Source organism: Danio aesculapii, chromosome 16 (genome assembly GCF_903798145.1).
Source record: "Danio aesculapii chromosome 16, fDanAes4.1, whole genome shotgun sequence".
Taxonomy (NCBI): domain Eukaryota; kingdom Metazoa; phylum Chordata; class Actinopteri; order Cypriniformes; family Danionidae; genus Danio; species Danio aesculapii.
Window position 1 is genome coordinate 11484785 of NC_079450.1, and position 14946 is coordinate 11499730.

General features: G+C 33.1%; 1 protein-coding gene across 2 annotated transcripts in view; it reads left to right on the plus strand.

Moving 5' to 3' along the window:
* Positions 1-14946, plus strand: part of hpn (hepsin) — a 35681-nt gene that overhangs the window by 11808 nt on the left and 8927 nt on the right. For both annotated transcript variants that reach the window (XM_056475263.1, XM_056475264.1), the window contains exons 3-9: positions 1683-1784; positions 1875-1916; positions 4189-4318; positions 4442-4558; positions 6772-6812; positions 6885-7050; positions 11275-11471. In XM_056475263.1, coding sequence (XP_056331238.1) covers positions 1683-1784; positions 1875-1916; positions 4189-4318; positions 4442-4558; positions 6772-6812; positions 6885-7050; positions 11275-11471 — 795 coding nt within the window. The remainder of the gene's footprint in view (positions 1-1682; positions 1785-1874; positions 1917-4188; positions 4319-4441; positions 4559-6771; positions 6813-6884; positions 7051-11274; positions 11472-14946) is intronic.

The window sequence follows — 14946 nt, forward strand, 5'->3', positions numbered from 1 at the left end:
GGAGCTATTAGTATATAATTTAAATTGTGCTTTATAAAATGGACCAATTGCATATTAGAAATGTTTGAGGTTCTTTTGAAATTTTAGATTTTTAAACCATGTAATCACAAAACTTCATTTAATACTATTTATTAAATTTTTATTTTATTTATTTATTTATTTAATTATTTAGTTAGTTAGTTAGTTAGTTAGTAGAAATATCCTAATTTTGTGTCAGTAGTAATCTCTTAAAATAATCTATAATTTTTTTGTATTGAATTAAACCTGTTTGTTTGTTTATTTAGTTATTTAGTTAGTTAGTTACACTGTAGTTAATTAGTTTGATAAAACTGTTCTCAAACATGGAAATATCCAAATTTTGTATCATCAGTAAATCGCATAAAATAATCCATAATTATTTTGTATCGAGTTAAAACAGCTTGTTTGTTTATTTATTTAAATTGTTTATTTATTTATTTATTTAGTTATTTAATTAGTTTAAAAAAAACTACCTCAAAGGTGGAAATATCAAAATTTTGTATCATTAGTAATCGCTTAAAATAATCCATAATTATTTCGTATTGAGTTAAAACAGCTTGTTTGTTTATTTAAATAGTTTATTTATTTAGTTATTTAATTCGTAAAAAAAAAACTTTCCTCAAACGTGGAAATATCCAAATTTTGTATCACTAGTAATCGCTTAAAATAATCTATAATTATTTTGTATTGAATAAAAATAGTTTGTTTGTTTATTTATTTAAATTGTTCATTTAGTTAGTTAGTTAGTTAGTTAGTTAGTTAGTTAGTTAGTTAGTTAGTTAGTTAGTTAGTTAGTTAGTTAGTTAGTTAGTTAGTTAGTGAAAACTTTCCCCAAACATGGAAATATCCAAATTCTGTATTAGTAATCGCTTAAATTAATTTATAATTATTTTTTATCAAATTACAACTGTTTGTTCGTTTATTTAAATTGTTTATTTTTTAGTCAGTTAGTATCAAATTTCGTATCAAATGAAAACTGATTGTTTGTTTGTTTGTTTGTTTATTTAGTTGGTTAGTTAGTTAGTTAGTTAGTTAGTTAGTTAGTTAGTTAGTTAGTTAGTTAGTTAGTTAGTTAGTTAGTTAGTTAGTTAGTTAGTTAGTTAGTTAGTTAGTTAGTTAGTAGTTTGATAGAGAATTCTACAGGGCACACATGTGAGATTATTAAGATCTTTGCTCAGGATAACATCTGCAAAGCAGGATACATGTGTCATATGCTTCAAAGTCTTTTATTTATATATGTACATATGTGAGCGTTAAAAAATGAAAACTGAGCAATCAAACAGTGCATGTAAACAGTGAATGCTCACCTCATGCATGTCTGGAAATTAGTGTTTTTGTGGCATTGATCACTCACCACTGACATGGTTACAGCTCTGGCATTCGTCTAGGAACATGCTGACACTGATCTGTGTGTGTGGAGAGAGGGAGAGAGAGGGAGAGATGATCATGGCACTGAGATTTAGTCCTGCGTTTACTTTAGCAGAGAGGAATTGATGACTTTGGACTATTGATCTTGTTCATGGTTCTGTTCTTTTCATCAGCTTGTCATGGTTTATGTGTTTAGCCCACAGGCATGTATTTTAAGGTTCACTAAATCTCACTTTACCGGTTTAAAGGCATGCTTTGTCCTGCACTGAAATCCCTGTTTGGTTTATGACCTCCAGGACGTCCAGGCATGAGCATCTTCAGTCCGTGCCGGGTGGTCGCTGCAGTGTCTCTGATCTTGATTATTCTGGGAGGGCTGGGAGCCGCCATCTGGGCCCTCGGTAAGACCACTTTGCTTGTAGGATCTGCCGATTTAACACAATACTGCAGTCCCTCCAGAGACTTATTACACTTGTTTGTTTGCGTTTCAGTCACGTACCTTAGAACAACAGAAGATACAGGATTATTTGATGGTAGGCACAGCACATTTTAAATTATGTGGAAATATAATATTATCTGTTTTTCAAATAATACTCTTATGTTTATGAATACTGGATTTATTTAGAAATGTATTTTTTGAATGATTTATAACACTGAGAAATCATTTTATTAGCTGATGTGGTGCTTTAGAAATATTTAAAGATCTGCAATAGTTTGGAACAGAAATTTTCTATAACAACAAATGGTTTCATAGTCACCTTTCATTGATTTAATACATCTTTTCATCAATTATTTATTTCTTTTTATTTATTAATAACAGAAAATGTTGCACTGCTTACATGCATACACCATTTTTACTATACATATTTGTGGCAATTTTATATATATATATATATATATATATATATATATATATATATATATATATATATATACACTTTTTTTTATTATTATTATTTTTTATTATTTTTTTCACTTTTTTGGGAAGGATGCAAAATTCAAATATAGACTAATTATATGTACAGTTGAAAACAAAATGATTAGCCCTCCTATGAAATATATATGTTTTTACTATTTCCCTGTGCTGAATAAAGGTCTTTGCACACTAAAGTCTGAAATGTATTACTATCCAAAAAAATGTCATGTAAACAAACCTTGCACACTGAGTCTGATGTGTAATAATTTATCCATTCTGAAAAAGCACAAAACATTTCGGAGTCAATACAAGCAGTCATACTTTGTTCTCCAAAGAAGAAAAGGAAAGAGGAATATGCAACATATTGTGTTCATCCATTACTAGAAGGAGAGTTCAGCTCATTATCAAAAAGCTGTGCTGGATTATCCCCAAATGCAAAATTTATTTTAGGAAATCAGTGAAAATTTGATACATTGCTTGTGATACTTAACACGTTTATGTACGTAAACAAATACGGAACAGAGACTGGCAGTAGAAATACAATATAATAGATGGCGGCCGCATTGATGTATCAGAGCAATGGACTATGAGGCGATTATAATGTCTATGGGCAGTACATCAAAAAAGTTTCAGAGGCAGTGTGTCAATATGATTCATACAACATGAGGTCGAATTTATTTTTTAGCATGCGAAAATTACACAATTTCGAAACTATTTCGATTTTAGTGTGCAATAACCTATAATCAGGGGGGGGGGGGTAATATTGACCATGGCAGCTTTTACTTTTTTAAAAGATTTTATTTTATTATTTGATTATTATCTAGCCAAACTAAAAGAAATCAGACTTTCTCCTGTATGTGTACACTCTAGGTGTATACAGCATGTGTATATACAGTTGAATTTTAAAACATTATTATATTTTCTTTAATGACAAGAACCAGCATGTACTGTTTTCTTATACAACAAAATCATTTTACATTTCTTAACAAGAATGGAATACATGAGAAAAAAGAAATTAAAGAAAAAGAACAGAAAAAAAACACAGAGGAGAGGGTACATAATTATCAAATTACATATAAATATATAACGCACATTTTTCCAGTTTTAGTTATTAACAAAAGTTATTAAATGCACTTTTACTACAGTAAATGCATATATGCAAACATTTTTGTGTAAAATGTTAGAGGAGAATCATATATATTAATTGTTTTAATTGCTTTTCTATTTTTAGACTTAGAAATCACATTTATATACATTTGAATCTCTTTTTCTGGCACCATGAAGAGAGCTTTGCTTTTGGCCAACTTGTATTTATGTATGTGAAGTTTACATAACAATAAAATAAAGTTTATAATAAAACCAGCATCTTTTAAAGAGCGATCTATAACATAATAACCCAAAATTACATGTTTATAAGATAAGGAAAATTATTTTAAAAAATTATGAGCAATAAAAGCTTCAACATTAATCTAAAAAAGTCGAGTATATTGGCAGGACCAAAATAAATGTGAAATGGTTTCATTAAAGCTTTCTTCTGACTCAATATCAATTAAAAATTTTTGTAGAAATATTTTTGTGGGAATTCAAAAGTATTGGCCCTCCTGTGAAATTTTAAGTCACTTTAAAAATATTTCCCAAGGATTGCTTAATGTAGAGAAGATTTTTTCAACACATTTGAAACAATAATTTTAATAACTAATTTCTAATAACTAATTTCTTTAGTTTTTTAAATGATTACAGTACATATCGTTATTTTGCAATAAATTAGGAGACAAATCATTTCAGCTTCAACTGTAAATGCACATATTGTATTGCCACAAATCATAGAAAATGCATAAGGTCAATTAAAATAGTATGAAGATGCTCACAGTGTTAATTGTGTCCTGTAGTGCAGGTGAGCGCAGCAGACCAGAGGCTGAGAGTGTTTGACTCCACACAGTGGCGGTGGAAATATGTTTGCTCATCCAGCGTCAACCAGCTCATCGCCAACATCACCTGCGAGGAGATGGGCTTCGTCAGGTAACAAGCCTCATATATACTGACAATCATTCAAGGCGGTCTGGATTAAATTAATGACTGAAGCATATCATTGTTTTACCTACATATCGGTAAATTAGTATTTGTAATTTTCTTTCTATTCAGAGCAGTAAATTTCTCAATGACGTGTGCTCCTGAGAGTGGTGGGGACCGAGATTTTTTCTGTGTAAAGGAGAGCGAGTTAACATATGGGAAGAAGATAAAAACAGCCCTCTATCCTTGGTAAGATGGCACCGTTTCGTACATTAAAATACAATATACAGGTCTAGCCCAAAATTATTCATAAAAATTCTGACTTAAAGTTTTTGTTCAAATGTAAATAAATACAGTTGAAGACAAAATTATTAGCCCAACTGTGATTTTCTCAGGTAGGTGCTGCTTACCTGAGAGATTTTTTAGCCAGTAATATTGACCATGATAGCTTTTAATTTTTTTTTTTAAATATTTTATTTTAATATTCCAGCCAAACTAAAATAAATCAGACCTTCTCTTGTATATGCAGAGTTCAGATGCAAAAACCTCTAAATGCCATCTGAAATCTTATTTTTAAATTATATTAAAATCATGTCCAATGTTTACGTTTAGTTGTCACTTTCCTATTTTAAATGATCTTATTCGTTTTCTATGATTTGTGGAAATACAATATGCACATATACAGTAGACAATTATTAGTCTTCCTGTAAAATTCATATACTTTTTCAAATATTCCTCAAGTAATGTTTAACAAAGCAAGGGCATATTCACAGTATTGTCTGTAAAAAAACCTTCAGAAGAAAGTCTGATTTCTTGCAAAAAAAATTATAAAAATAGAACAATATTATGTATTGTTATCATGCACTTAAGCACTTAGAGGATTTTGTATCTGAAGTCTTTATATATACTCTAGATCAGGCGTCACTAAACTTGTTCCTAGAGGGCAGGTGTCCTGCAGATTTTAGCTCCAACCCTAATTAAACACACCTGAACAAGCTAATCAAGGTCTTACTATGTATACCTGAAACACCAAGGCAGCTGTTTTGAGGTAAGTTGGAGCTGAACCCTGCAGGGACACCGGCCCTCCTGGACTGAGATTGGTGACCCCTGTTCTAAATATATACAGCATGTGTACATACAGTTCAAGTCAAAAGCGTTAACCCTCCTGTAAAATTTAAGTCACTTTAAAAATATTTTTTCACACTAGAAATATTTTTTTACAATGATGCCTCTTGTACATCATCTTATTATCTTTTGACAGAAGCCTGGGTCATTTCCGGTCAAATAAAACAACTTGCTGGTTGGATAAAAGTAACTTTATGTCAGAATTTGCCAGGGGTATGAATTATTTTGGGCTTGACTGTATAAAGCATATCAGTATTCTAAAATAATGTCTGAATCAGGAATGTCTGGATCACGTGACACTGACAATTAAAGTAATGATTCTGAAAATTCACCATTGACATTGAATGAATAAACTGAATTTTAAAATATATTAAAATAGAAAGTTGCTATTTTGGTCATTTACAATAGGGTCTGAACTACTGTAATAATTACCAATACTTGTACAGCATTTATTAACCACAGTTCAGCATTTACTAATGCTTTATTAAAATACTAATTCAAGCTTGAGTTAACATGAACTAACATTGTAAACATTTCTTTGAATTAACGTTAGCAAATATGAATAAATACTGTAATAACTGTATTCAAAAACATTTGTATGTTCAAAACAATGTGCGTTAATTGACGGTTCATGTTAGGAAACGCATTATCTAACACTAACTAATACTAACCTATTGTAAAGTGTTACCGTTATTTTAAATAGCAATATTACTTTACATTTCTGGTTTTTCTTTATTTTTTACAACAAAATAAAAATCATGGGTGGCACAATGGCTGCCTCGTAGCAAGAAGGTCGCTGGTTCGAGTCCCAGCTGGGCCAGTTGGCATTTCTGTGTAGAGTTTGCATGTTCTCCCTGTGTTGGTGTGGGTTTCCTCCACTGTTCAAAGACATGTGGTATAGGTGAATTTGATGAACTAAATTGGCCATAGTGTATGAGTGTGTGTGAATGAGTGTGTATGTGTGTTTCCCAGTACTGGGTTGTGGCTGGAAGGGCATCCGCTGCATAAAACATATGCTGGAATAGTTGGCGGTTCATTCCGCTGTGGCGACCCCTGATAAATAAGCGACTAAGCTGAAGGAAAATTAATGAATGAATGAACAAAAAATCATAATTGTCATAATTTCAAACATTTGATCATATTTAAACTAACAAAATAGTTCTGCCTCAATAGCATTCCATTGGTCTAGTCAGCATACTGCAATTTCACTTGGTTTCAGCTAGTGATTCACCGTTAACAGCGAGTCAGATTGCAGTCCGACAAACAGAAAAGAAACACTAAAAGTTGAACACCAGCCCAGCTCTCTGATACATTCTGATGTTTCATTTCTGTTTCAGTAAATGTGACAAAGGGCAGATTCTTCAGGTGATCTGTCAGGGTAAGTGGTCATTGTTTGTAAAATATTGAATATTTCTGTACCGCAAATGACTGATGTGGTGACTCTCTGTAGACTGTGGTCGCCGAATGCTGCCTGAGGAGCGGATCGTGGGGGGGGTTGACGCTCGACAGGGCTCATGGCCATGGCAGGTCAGCTTACAGTATGATGGAGTTCATCAGTGTGGCGGATCCATTATTTCAGACCGCTGGATCATCAGTGCTGCACACTGCTTTCCTGAGTGAGTGACACACATTTCACTATTAGTTTACTATATGATGATTGGTATTAAAGCAAGTCAGAACATGTTAAAATGGCCTCAGCAAGGTTGTAACAAACTAAATGTATCTTAGAAGCAGTTGGGCAGTTAGAGCAAGTTGGGCTGGGTGTTATGACAATTATTTCATATCACAATATACACTGTGAAACATGCTGTCTTCCACATAATCAGTTAAGTTGTCCCAAAAAAAACATGCAAATTGTAATGTAAATAAATTGTGTTGCTTCAACTCATTTTAAATAAGTAGCTTGACAAGCAGCAAAAGTCATTTTTGAAGTTTTAGTAATCCTATCCTAATAACGATATATATACTAGTATATATACTAGTGGCGGGTCATTATCTGCGTTAACCTATTCTCAAAGTTGGGTTGGGAGCTGGGCCTATTCTATGCAAGCTATGATGACTTTCACCTTAATATTTTAGCGCGGATATATACCTGACCGGTGAGCCGTCTGACAAAAAAGTGCCCTTCTGAATCAAATCAGCAGGATGCCCTTCTGGATCTTTCAATAACTTCAAAGACACTAATGACTACGTTTACTTAGACATCTGTAATCTAGTTATTTGCCTTAATAGACAATATAATTAAGGTGTTTACGTGAAGTGCTTTCATGTAAGAGTTTCCTGTAATTTTTGGAGACTTTAACTACAGTTCGGCAGATTCTCTTTAACTCTTGAACATTTCAATTAAGCCCCTGTGACAAACTGGGGTATTAAACGCAAATAAGGAGTAAGGACTGGTGAAAGTGTTTTGGACTTTAATAACGCACGCCGAATGGAAAGAAAAAAACCTCCGCATTTCGCGATGTGTGTGCGCATGTGGTTTTTTACTGACAGCCGCCTGTGTGGATCTTGTCGGAAAATATGGCGAAAGTCTTATATGGCGGTAATAGTTTGATTGCGGTGTTTACTTCAATAATGCCACTAATATATGCATACTCCACGTCTTAATTCCATTTTTGTTTAGTTCAGTTATGACTTTAGTCAGATTAAAATAATAAAAAAAATAATTTAAAAAATGCTGTTTGGAGCTTATGTAGGCCTACAGTTTATAATTCATGTTTAACTGAATAAACCGTCAGTAAACACAAGTACATCTTATTAAACATGATTTATTTTTTCCAATCACCAATTATCATAGTAGAACAGTTTATCAAGCAGTTTGTGATGCATTTTAAAAACCGGAGATAAGCCCCTGGTCTAATGCGCCACCTGGCTTGAGAAACTCGTTCTCAAAGAGTAATATTTAGTCATTATTTGTCAAATTGCAATTTAGCCCACTGTTAGAATGGCCAACTTTACAGCAGAAAAAAGGGTGTTTACAGCCTGGTACAAAGAACGATTTTGGTTCATATAGCTATTATTACCCTCCATGACAACTGTGAGGGGGGTGAATTTTTTTTATAACTCATCCATTTCATTTATATTAGGTTATATTAAGTTTGCATAATTAAGGGCGTGGCCACTTGAGTGACAGCTAGGTCTCGCTGGTCACCGTCACTTCACCTCAGCTGAATCCGGCAGATTAGCCACTTATCTCGGCATATTCATCATATTTTTGTTTTGTTTTATGTGGCTTTACACAGTCAGCTGCCTTTTGGACTTATTTCTTACAATTATCAGATGATATTGGATGCTGTGTGCACTTAATTGTGCTCACAAACCATTCACGTGGCCTCCGTTTCCCATGTGAGTAAAGTTATATACTTGTATACCATCTCTATAAATGTATTTGTTTTATTTAAGATCATTTATCATTAATATTTTTCTTTAGACCCGTAAAGCACTCCAGAATGTGACAGATTGATTAGCTGTAGGCTCTATAACAGTCATCTGAAGCGTTGTCATTCAGTGTTATGCATGGATTTCATCAATAGTCTTGCATTTACTAACACAGACTATAATTGAAGTGTTTGGAAGTAATTCGCGTTTTCCTCCTGTAGAAAAACGTCATACGAACAATGCTTAATGTGGCTCACTGTATTACTACAGTGTTTTGAAAAGTCTAAACACTTTATTGGTATAGTGTACAGCCAAGCACATGTGGTCAGAACACAAACGAGTCGCAGGTAATAAAGTATCAAGCGTTTCTCCCAAAGTAAAGTCTGTCTGCCAGGTCTAAGCAAAGTGCCAGCACGTGTCTGTAGCTCCGCTCACTCTCCGCCTGTTTGCCCTTGTTTGGTATCCCGCCGTGGGTGCGATGACGCGCGAACAAAATGGCGACGATTGGCCGCGCCTACTAGTAGCTTCTTTTGCAGTGTTCAGAAACCTATGGGTGACGTCACGGATGCTCCGTCCATATATTTTACAGTCTATGGTAGCACACATATTCTGAATGCCTTCAAATAAGCCATTTTAATCAAGATTAATTTCAAGGTTACAGTGAGATTAATCTAGATTGAAATTTTTTTTATCTATGTCCACCTATAATATACACATATATACACAGTTCAAATTAGAATTATTAACCCACTTTGAATTTATTTTCTTTTTAAAATATTTCCCAAATGATGTTTAACAGAGCAAGAAAATTTTCACAGTATGTCTGATAATATTTTTTATTCTGGAGAAAGTCTGATTTATTTCAGCTAGAATAAAAGCAGATTTTAATAAAAAAAAATTAAGATCAAAATTAGCCCCTTTAAGCTATTTTTTTTCGATATTGTATAACAATGGTTTGTTCTGTAGACTAACATGCCTAATTACCGTAACCTGCCTAGTTAAGCTTAATAACCTAGTTAAGCCTCTAAACGTCACTTTAAGCTGTATAGAAGTGTCTTGAAAAATATCTAGTCAAATATTATTTACTGTCATCATGGCAAAGATAAAATAAATCAGTTATTAGTAGTGAGTTAGTAAAACTATTATGGTTAGAAGTGTGTTGAGAAAATCTTTACTCAGTTAAACAGAAATTGAAAAAAAAAACAAACAGGGGGGCTAATAATTCAGGGGGTTATATATATATATATATATATATATATATATATATATATATATATATATATATATATATATATATATATATATATATATATATATATATATATATATATATTTATTAATTAATATAAATTTATTTATTTATTTATTTATTTTTTCTTTCAATCAATAAAAAATTTATATATACAGCAGGGAAAATAAGTATTGAGGTATTGAAAAACAAGAAAATGTTTTTCATGGGAATAATATTTCTAAAGGTGCTGTTGATACGTGATTGAACCAGAATTTGGTACAAATCCAAACAATACAAACATAAAAAAATCTGAAACATGAGTTATGTGTAATAACAATGAAATGACACAAGGAAAATCGTACGTAACTACTGAAATGTATTTAATATTTTATATAAAAGGCTTTTTTGGTTTATATATTATAGTAGTACTATAATAAATGTATTTTGGGACACTATGATATAAGCAATAGAGCATATAAAAGCATATAAAATGATGGACTTTTTAACTCTAAAGGGTGCATAAGAAACATATTATTACTCAAAATGTACTATTACCAGCTTTTGTGCCTTTTTTTTCTTGAGAATCTATCAAAATTATGTCTGAAATGTGTTTAAACACTGTATCAGTGTGCTATTAACATACTGTATGTCATAAAATGCAAATTTCATGTTAAATAATATTAGAAATTGGTTTAAATGCTATAAGCACTATGCATTATGTTACACACATTAAAATATTTAAAAATGCATTTATAAACGCCATCAACAAACATTTAGATATAACATGTACATTTGAATGATGGTAAAGCAACACATTATATTGAAATATTAAAAGACATTACATTATGTCAGAAAAGTGCTTTAAAAATGCAATCCTAATCATAAGCATCCTAAACCAGGTTATAAATTGTGATATACTGTAAATGTCTAAACTGTCACATTTGATCAATTTAATACATACTTGCTAAATGAAAGTACACTGAAAATATTATTCGTTGGATTTACAATTTTTTTTTTATGTTAAGCGGTTGCAAACGGTTTATATGAACTGAATATAAACAAACAAATTAGATTTAAAAATGTTCAACTTAATCTGTTTGTTTAAATGCAGTCCATATAAACTGTTTGCAACCACTTACCTCATAACTCCAATGAATCATTTTTTCAGGCTATTATTTTAATAAAAATCAGATGCCTATGTGCGATCTCACTCTCGGGTCTGTATTCCCAGGAGGTATCGTCACGCGTCCCGCTGGCGGGTTCTGATGGGCTCGATCTACAATACTCCTATCCGTAAGAACGTTGTGATCGCTGAGGTGAAGACGGTCGTCTACCACAGCAGTTACCTGCCCTTCGTCGACGCTAATGTTGATGATAACAGTCGGGACATTGCAGTCCTCTCATTAACAAAACCTCTGCAGTTCACTGGTGAGTATTAAACACGTAACGTGGGTTTATGCATGTGTGTGTATTGTTTTTTAAAAGTATTTTTAATTATTATTGTGAATTGTACTACGTGCATGTTGAATGCTTGATTCTGATTTGCTGATGAGCGTTCAAAGATTATTTTCAGATAAATGCATGGCTAAAGTAGTTCCACGCAGGTTTTAATCATATTGCAGTCCCATATCACTTCACTAAATGATTATTCACATTTATTATTGCAGTTATTTCACAGCTTAAAATGAACAATAGCGAAAACAAAGCAAAAGGCTTTCAATAAGAGGGTAAGAAACTAGAACTAGACACAGAAGCTGTTTGAGGCCAAAAAAAAAAACTGACAAATGTTTTGAAATACAAAATCTGAACAGTGAGTCTTATTTATAAACGTAACAAATGCACAAAACAGGGGCAGAAATGTGCGTACACAACTTCCCACGCAAAAGTTGTGACGTATAAAAATAGGAAGAATGTGAAGAATGGGAGAAAAAAATGGGAGAATGTGCACAGCTGTAAGTAAACTCTAAGTAAAAATCTTAAATATTGACTTAACTAAACCACTTTAAATCATCATATGAGGCATAATCATTAATAAATACATTTACATTTATTACATTTAGATTTTCTATGCAAATTGTATAAATCAGACTCAGTGTTTAAGTGTGGTAACAGTGGTATAAGCAGAGATATTGACTTTTGTCTATTGAATTATTCAAAAATTCCTAGCCTTACCATGGTTTAATGGCCACAGCGTGATAATTTCATGTCTCATCATCAAATATTTCTTACATAAACATACTTATTTAACATATGAAAGCAAAAGGATACAAGACAATGCAAAAAGATAAAGACAGGGGTTTTTTGATTACATTTATCCACAAGAGAATTTAGAGTTTGGAAGCAATCCAATTGAAAACATTTTCAGAGCCAATTTACCCCTGAATTTACTGTTGTCCGCTTGTGATAATCTTAATACCAGGTGACATAAAACATGACTGTAAATGCATAAAGAGTGCCCACAGAAAAAAACTATATTTGACAGAAAGACAAAGATATAAGATCATGCACTCTAATGAGGGAAAGAACTACAAAGCAAATCAACAGAGAAATAGAAAACTAAAGTGATTGATAACACTATCTGATTGGTCGGATTTTCTGCACAGTGTCATAGGATAGGCTCTCTACACTCTCAGAAATAAAGGTACGCGACCCGTCACTGGGGTGGTACCTTTTCGAAAAGGTACAAATTTGTACCTTAAAGGTCCATATTAATACCTTAAGGGTACATATTAGTACCTAAAAAAAGTACAAAAGTGTTCTTCTTAAAATGTGTAGGTCATAATATGTACCCTTGAGGTATTAATTTCAAACTTTCAGGTACAAATTTGTACCTTTCGAAAAGGTATCACTCCAGGGACAGATCACGTACTTTTATTTCTGAGAATGTATGATTGTTTCCCAAATAAGTTGACTGAATGAAAATAGATGTATTCAAAAAGTAAAGTTTATTTCTAAACTAATTTCGAGAGGAGCTCGTGCTTATGATTGACCACAGGATGAACCATGACTTACCAATCAGATGAACCCTAACACACTATAAATAACCAGAGTTTCTTACCTTAGTTAACTTCGGGCTCTATTTTAATGGTCTAGATGCAAAATCTAAAGCGCATGGTGCAAAAGTTTAGACAAATCTAAACTTGCTTTAATTAAAGCAAATAGAAATATGCATTTAAGAGCCATCATTTGATTTAATATAATTTAATAATAGTGCTCTTATTCATGTACAGTTTACACATTGGTATGTTTAGTTGTGTACATTTGTTGATTTCACCCCTACACGTTTGTTTTTAATGGTTTGCTTCACCCTTATTTGACAGTTTAAATTATATTACTTATTAAATTATTATTGAAAAAGTCAAAGAAAGAAAGAAAGAAAGAAAGAAAGGACTGAGCAATAGTCTTTTGAACGGAGTTTGTTGTTATGCTGTTTGAAAATTCAGTAAACATCTTTAAATGGAAAGAAACCTGACTGATTTTGAAATTCTAATAGTACAATGAATATAATACATAATAATAATACTCATAATAATAATAATCACCCCCAAGTGAAGGCATGGAGCTAGTTTTTTATATATTTAAGCAGTAAATAATAATTATTTAACATTTTAATCCTTTATTTTTTTCATATGTAAAGATATTTGTGTATTTCTGTACATCCCGTGTGTTTTAAGCATTGTGTAAGCACCTGGACCAGCATAGGTGCATAACTAATGTGCTCTGCGCTGGACTTTAGACCATCTTAGTTAGTCAACGGCGCTGTCTATTTCAGTTCCTCAAAACAGCAACACGTCAACAATGCGCCTCAACACACCTCCTTTCTAGACCAGCATGACCATGAGTCCACAAAGTGATGCAAATGGATTTGGTATTTAAACAATGTGATGCAAAACGTGAAAATTAGAGTTGCGCTGGTCTGAAAAAAGCAACAAATCATGCCAAGCACATCTTGCGCCTTAGTGCGCCGGGTGTATAATAGGGCTTTTCGTCTTGAAGAATGCCCCCTTCCACCCTACTCCTCCTCTCTTTTCCTAGTGAGGGCGGCACAGCGGCTCAGTGGTTTGCCTTGTTGCCTTACAGCAAGAAAGTCACTGGTTCAAGTCCTCACTAGGCCAGTTTCTGTGCTCGCGTAGGTTTTCCCTGGTTTTCTCCCAGTCCAAAGACATGCATCATAAGTGAATTGACTAAACCAAATTGGCATTATAGATGAGCTCTAACCTATGCCTTTCAGTCAGCAGTTTATCTCCCCATAGCAATGCCTATAATTCGTCTTAGGTCCTAAATAAACCTGGGGAGCTCTCAAAACATACCTGAGCTCAAACTTCCCTCTCGCCCTTCAAATGGGAGGGAGCTCCAGGCTCGAGGATCTTCTGAGCTCAGGGCTCTCTCCTGGGACAGCATGCCAATTACACTTTATTATCGATCATCAGCTCAGTGCGAACTCTTGAAAAGCAATCTGAACTCACAAAGAGTGTTATGTTTATACGTTTTCCCGAAAAAACGTCTGTTACTGTCTATTTAGATTGTGATTGGCTGTATTATACTTCTTCAGTTTGACCAAAAACTAATTTTTGCAGCATTTTAATCAGAAGGAATTTGATTCAAAGTTTTCCCTCATAGGTTTTGTCTATCAGTGGCAAATGTTTACTGGCAGCACTTTGACTGGAGTCTGTTTTGAGGTGTTTTTCATTAGCCACTGGTATGTTACAGGTCTGTCGGAGTGAACACAGCATTATAGTAAAACCTCCCTCAGGTCTCAGGTTGCTCGTCCTGAGAACAAAGCTCCTCTATTTCCATGGGACCTTGAGTCAAAACAAAAGACAATACCTGCAGAACTTTCCAGAAGGACAGACCTTTTTCTTAAAGACACCGTTTTTCCTTTCTTTTCTTTTTGTAAGAGTTA